Here is a 7,036-nt window from a genome sequence, read left to right on the forward strand (position 1 = left end):
CATGACATCCTGGAAGTCAAGAAAGGGCTTAAGGATGGGGAGTGAGGTCACTTTTACATTTCTAATAAACTATTCCTGGTGCTCCACATGTGAAGGAGATAGCTGTAGTTCAGGCAAGAGATGAGAGCTGACACCAAGATCAGGTTTGCCCTTGCAACATCTGGAGATGTCTTTTATCTTTATGGCTGGAAGAGTGCTACTTCCCACTATACAAAGATATCAGGTAGGTGGCTGGACATCCTATGATATATAAAACTACCTTTCCTCTTTACCACTGCCACCACCACCACACAACCAAGTATCAACCAGTCAACTATGCTGAGGTGAAGAAATACAGTTCAGATCAAGGTGATCATGTGAATGAGCCAGAGAACATGAACAGACTCAAGACATACTTAGGAAAGACAATCTATAGGATTTAGCAATTAAGAATGGACACAAATATGGGGGAGGGGAAATCAAAGGACAAAAGATATAAGGATGGGGCTTTCAAGTTTCTCTGCAATTCCAAAGAAAGTTTTACCTACAATGTCTCCTTTCCCAGAAAGCAAAGGAATCTTTTGTTCTGGAATGCTTTTGCTCTCAGAGGTGGATAAAACTAGGGAGGGAAATTGAGGCTGGGAGCAAATCTCTTATCACTTATATGTGACAAGCCATTGGTAACGCAGCCCAGTTGTGGCTAGGTTAGAACTGAGTCTCTAGCCCATGGTTATCTGCCCTTTAACTGTGGCTGATACAGGTTTTAAACCATTATCAAGTCTCTCTGATAAGTGGATGTTAAATCCAAAACGTAAGGTGATACAACAAAGTTAACAAGGCTTCAGAAACAAAGGACTTCCACTCATCTGGTCGAATCACTATTAAATAACTCCATGCTGCTGATGACACATATAGTATATATGTGCACACCGGAGGGAAACCAGAAGGAGGACACAGAACTAGAGGGAATCAGGGAAAAACATACAACAGTGGGACCCATCAGCTGCACTGGATATTGATCAAAATGAACTAAGAAACTCAATGGCAGCGATGGGAGGGAGGGAACAAGTGGGAAAAAGGAAACAGCTGATGCTACGCAAAACAAAAGAAATGTACATATCACCTGATGTGGAAGAAATAACTGTACTGTCACAGCTCATAGAACTCATAAATGTTATAGACCACGATAGACAATTTGCCCCGTGAAAGTTAGAATGTGTTTGTGACTTTAACTAAGCATCCCACAATACTGTGAAATTTGGGAAATTATGTAATCATTTAATCACAATAAAGAATTAGAAAAAAACATTATCAAAGTCTTACAATATTTAGGAAGGGATGGTTTAGACAATGATCAGAGGGCTTGCGATGCAGCTCAGTGGTACAACACTCATCTAGCATATGAAAGGTTCTGGGTCTAATCTTCAAATAGTAAAATAATCTTCAAATAGTAAAAATAATCTTCAAATAGTAAAAATCAGACTGGAGATTGTAGCTCAGTGGTAGACAGCACTTGCCTAACTGTGAGTCTTCCGGTTCAATCCCCAACCCTGGAAAAACAATGACCAATTAAATTGTAAGAAAAGACCAATGCTTATTTTGGTCTAGAGGTCTGTTCTTGAGCCTGAATGTCTACTCAGCTTAGCAGCTTCTCAACAGACCGGTATTGATCATAAAGAAACTCTTTAGAAATGCAAAATTTCAGCTTCCACACCAGCCCTCACTGGAACAAGAATCTCCAGGGGTGAGATTCAGGAATGTGGGGTTTTAACAAGCTCTCCCCTGCTTCTGATCCTGTTAAGGTTTGAGAAGCACTGGGGTAGCTCACATTTTACACAGAGCAAACAATGTCTGTGCAGGTACACCACTGTCAAACCCTGAGCCCTCCACAGGTGTCAAGAAACAGAAAGCTAAGACAACTTCCAGAATGCCAGGTCAGGCCTGGAGCAAGTTTTAGCTGCTGAGCTGGTACTGAAAATCTACTGAGTGATTCTTAGCAACTTCAGCTTGTGATAGAGAAGCAAATCTCAAGACTTAGAAACAACATCAACAACAAAATGAAGTAAGTATTGTCCACAAGAGGCAATATAAATCCTTCTGCATCTCGAAAAAGAGGAAACAGGACCTAGCAGGGTCAGAAAAGTTGGCTCAATGAAATAGACAAGTTTTAAGCAGCTTCCACTGGGAGGGTTTTTATGGCTAAAGCAAGAAGAGGGTAGACTGAGTTAACTTCAGGACAAGGAGAACGAGCTTCCAGAAGACCTAAAGGCTGACCAGGGCGTGAAGACACAGAAATTATCTAGGGCAGCGTTCTGGTCAGGCCATCCCTGGCTATCACCAGATGGGCACAGAGGTTCATGAAAGTTCCAAGCAGGTTTCCAACTCCACAAGCAACATTTCCCTATACATTCAAAATCCAGCTTGTCCCTAAATTCAATGACCTTGATTTTCTATTTTCTACCTCATTACCCAAATATGCTTCAAAATACCCACCAAAGTTTTGACTCAAGTATCACATTTTTTGATTCTAAGAGAGCATTTACCCAAACATTCCAGAAAGAAAACAGAAAGGCAAGAAGAAATAATAAACTAGCTCAACAATGAATGATGTATAAACTCTGAGGGAGTGAATGGCTTATTTATAAACAAGGGTCACTTGGAAAACAAAGCAGGAAATCCAGATGACAGCATAAACAGGGGAAAGTAGGGAACTCCTGCATCCCAAACCTGGCGCCTGATAGGAAACCAAGCTCTGCCCTCTGTTTGGGTGACTCTAGGCTCACACCAGTCCTTTGTGCGCCTGTGCGGTCCTGGGCAAACCACGGAGCTGTAAATATTTGCCCTTCTCCCAGAGCTGGCCAGCTGCTGAGGCTACAGCTGACAGACAGGCCAGGGGCCAGGAAGGGAGAAGATTGGAAAACTTGCAGGCCTGGTGTGCATGCATGGAGGAGGGAGGCTGGGGGAGGGGAGGGAGAAGCAGAGCAGACACAGGCCCCTGGGGCCCCTTTGGGCAAATACGTTCCCCTCTCTGCCAGGCCATCTGGAGCAGGGAAACCAGTGGGGGGGGGGGGAAGAGGCTCCCCAGGAAGGAGGCAAAAGCACCCAGCTGTTGAAAACGTGGCTCTTGCAATTAGGGAAACCAGTCTCAAATTTGGGTGATGTTGTCCCCCAGAGGACAATATTGGGAAACACTTTTGATGGTTAAAATTTGGAAGGGAGGTCTGCCAGCATCTTGTAGGGAGAGGCTAATATACTACAGTACACAGGACAGACATCCCTTCCTCCCTCCCCAATATACACAACAAAGAGATGTCCTGAATAGCATCCACACAACAAAGACTTAGCTCCAAATGTCAATACAATCCAGGGTTAAAGCTGAACCTACCTACAATCTGAGGTAGAATCTGAATCCAGCTCTTTTCCCTGAGTCACTGAGTTTGGACAGGTTATATAATCTGCCTGAGTGACTTTTCTCATCTCCAAGGAGTAAACAGATAACCCAAGCAAAATACTTCCTACAGTGGTTGGTTCTTACCAAATACAGAATAACTGGCAGTTTATGGTTATACTGAGAGGCAATGCAACATGGTTAAAGGCTTGGGATAATGAGTCAGGCACATATGTGGGGTTAAAGCCCACTTCTGACACCTAAAAGAAGTGACCCAAGCAAGCTCAAGACTGCCCCTGGGTAACTGTCAGTTTCTTCCTCTGCAACATGAGAAGCATCAGACCTCCCTTGCTGGATGAAGAGAGAAATGTCTGGGAAGAGCTGAGCACGGGGTCTGGAGCAAAGTCGAAGTTGTCATAATTACAAAGACCTCAGAGGGAAGGGACAGGCTCAGGAAGGGATCCTTACAATAATTGCAGGTTACACAGGTTGAGCGTTTACTCTCAGTCTGGCAGGATTCCTTCTCTCCCTGAAGGTAACAATCTTTTAGATTTAGAGAAACTGAGGCACCCTTGAACCTGTGGCGATTAAGCTCCAAGATCAACCCCAGCTTGTTTGCATAAACGATAACAACAACACCCACGCTGGAAAACAGTTCTAACTCCGGAAGATTCACGCTCAATAAATACTTTCCCCTTCTTTGGGGCCAGGGATCCTTTCATCCCTTCTGACTGAAGTCCTCAAATTAATCCCTTGGAGGGTGTTTGGCTGTGTTTTACTGTCTGACACCCCTAGGGTCCATAGCTGGCAACTTCAGAGGGGTTACATCGCTTGCTCAAGGTCAGCCAATGCACTGAGCCCCCAAAGCCCACGTCTGAGTCCAGCTTTTCAGCCAGGGGTCTCTGTCCTGGCGTCCTGCGGCAGCGGCTCGCTCTGGGCCTCCCTTTCCTCTTTGAGGAATCTCAGAGGGGGACAAGAGTTCAGCCCGCGGGTCCCATCCCTGAGGACCACCATGCTTTTAGATCTGAAGAAAGGGTAAGCCACCTCCCCGAGATCACGCAGCGGATCTGCCAAGACACAGCCCCTGAAGGCGTCTGACTCTGGAGCCGCACCCCCCCCCACTTCTCCCCCAACACTCGGTTCTGAGTTCCTGTTAGTCCCCGCAGCCTCGCCCTACCCCTGGTTCTATTTTGCCCCTTGATCAAGTGCGTGTAACCGATAGGGACCTTGGTTTTGAGTTCAGGTGGGGCAACCTGCATGTGGGGATACAGAGGACAAGCGAAGGGAGAGGGAGGCAGGGAAGGGAAGCTCCCAGGAAGGAGGCTCCAGGCGTCCCGGGCACAGGACGGGGGATCCGGGTGGGGAGGGGGGGCCCTGAGGTCACCAGGAAGAAGGGAGGCAGGAGCCCGGGGTGGGAGGTGGGTGTGGGGGGGAGGCGGTGCACCGCGGGGCAGAGCTAACCAACAACCTACCTTGCCCCCCGACGGCGCGGCCACGCAGCGGCTGAGCGAGTCGAGGCGCGCGCTGTACTCAGTGAACTTCTTCTGGTAGCGCAGCGCGGTCATCTGCAGTTCGAGCTGCGCGGCGGCCAGCTGCGCCACCAGCGCCTTCTCGCGCTTGCCGGCCTTCAGCGCCTCCTTCTTGAGCGCCTTGTGCAGCGCGCCCAGGCGGGCCTGCAGCGCGCCGTTGTGCGCCCGCAGCGCCCGCGCGCAGCAGTGGCCGCCCGCGCGCTGCTCGCCGTGCGTCAGCGGCAGCCCGCAGCCCTCCTGGCAGCGGCCCACGGGCCGCGCGTCGCACGCGTCGCGCATGTGCGCCTCCACGTCGCGCCGCAGCAGCACCTGGCCGCAGCCCGCGTGGCGGCAGCGCGCGGGCGCGAAGTCGCAGCGCTCCAGGTGCTCGGGCAGCTCCTGCAGCTTGACCACCCGGCCGCAGCCGCGCGCCGCGTGCGCGCACTTGATATCCAGCTTGAGGATCAGGCGCTTGAGGGGCAGGACGTGGTTGAGCTCCTTGGCCGACAGGCGACCGCGGCAGCGCGCCGGGCAGCTGCCCTCTTGCACCACCCAGGGCAGCACGCAGCCGGCACAGAAGACGTGGCCGCACGGGGTGGTCAGCGGGTCCTCCAGGACCTTGTGGCACAGCGCGCACTTCAGGTCCGGGTCCACGTCGCCATCGAAGCGGTCCAGCTCGAAGCCCATGGTGGCGGCCGGGGCGGGCCCGGGGTCGCCTCCGGGCGGCCGGCCGCCACCCCCCCTCCCTCCCTGCGAGGCGGCCCAGACGCGCCGGCTGCTCGGCTCGCGCTGCCCGCCCGCCCGCTCGCTCGCTCTCTCCCGGACTGAGCCTAATTGCTCCAGACTTCCTCGGAAAATGCCCCGGGAACAGGACTCCTCCGGCCGTATGTGCGGGAGCGCGAGCGCACGCACATCCGGCCCCGGCCGCCTCCCGACCTCCCCGCTGCCCGAGGGGAGAGGCCGGGAAGGCCAGGGCAGACCCTGAAGCGGGCGGGTCGGGGCTGGCATTTCGTGTCCGACAGCCAGCCCTCGATCCAGGGGGATGGTCCAGCCACTCTCTTGGAGTCTTCGCTCCAGAACGTGTCATTCCTCCCTCCCCCCTCACCCCGAGTTTGGAGCTGAAGCGGTCACTTCCTCCCAAACGAGTTTCCCGGGAGCCCCTTCCACGACAGATCGGCCCCCACCACCATCCCACCCACCCCCTTTCCCTTTTTCCTCTCCCCCCCCCTTTCCTCTCCCTTCGGTGGCTGATGATGGCCCTGCGCGAAAATGATGCGGGTCGCGCTATTGCAGTACTTACGGCCCGGAGTTCTTTCCTTCCAGGGAAAGTTCCCCGCGCGCGGCTCGCGCTCCAGCTGAAACTCGGGCTGGGGCCCTGGAGTTGGGCCGGCGCAGGGCGGCGCGCAGGGCGGCCCGAGCGGCCCGCCAGCTGTCCGGGTGGGAGAGGCCGGCTGCTGGCTCTGTCCACTACAGCTAACACCTCTGAAGAGTCTGCACTCCAGTGCGTGGCGCGCTTTGGGGCTGGCACTTCTCAATCTGCCTCCTAGAAAAATCGGTGCAGTGTAACGCAATATATATAATATATAATGTATATATTATATATTATATGTTACATAATGTATACATTATATATTATATATACATTATATATTATATAATATGTATTATATATTATATAATGTTACACAATATACATAATATATATTATATATTATATGTATATATATAATGTATACATTATATATATATATATATATATATATATATATATGAACCCCTGACCCCGTTGAGGGCCATTTCTGCCTAGTTGGTTTTTCCTAGGTATACTGCTTTTATTCTTATCTCCATCTTGTTATTGGGGGAAAAGCAGAGAGGGAGGGAGAAACAGAGGCAGAAGGAGATGTCCTGTGGGGTACTGTACCTCAACGTTTCACGGATTTTCCTATGGCCACAGACTCTCATCTCATCCCTTGATTGTAGAGTAGAGCCACACTGGGAGAACCTCCCTCCCAGAGAGGCTCAGACTGTGGGCCCATCACCATCCGCAGAGTGCCACTGGGTTTTATATCCTGCCCATCCAGACTCTCTTCTAGGGTCGTTCTTGAAGCAGCACAGCCAGCCCAGGCTGTGTATTCTTCAGCAAACGCTTGGGTGCATTGAA

General features: G+C 51.2%; 1 protein-coding gene across 1 annotated transcript in view; it reads right to left on the reverse strand.

Moving 5' to 3' along the window:
* Pdzrn3 (PDZ domain containing ring finger 3) overlaps positions 1-5,562 on the reverse strand; it is a 221,516-nt gene extending 215,954 nt beyond the window's left edge. The window contains exon 1 of the mRNA XM_070018973.1: positions 4,840-5,562. Within this exon, the coding sequence (XP_069875074.1) occupies positions 4,840-5,562 (723 nt within the window). The remainder of the gene's footprint in view (positions 1-4,839) is intronic.
* Between the last annotated feature and the right edge of the window lie 1,474 nt (positions 5,563-7,036).

The sequence above is a fragment of the Dipodomys merriami genome, unplaced genomic scaffold (genome assembly GCF_024711535.1).
Source record: "Dipodomys merriami isolate MVZ:Mamm:240054 unplaced genomic scaffold, mDipMer1.0.p SCAF_13, whole genome shotgun sequence".
Classification (NCBI taxonomy): domain Eukaryota; kingdom Metazoa; phylum Chordata; class Mammalia; order Rodentia; family Heteromyidae; genus Dipodomys; species Dipodomys merriami.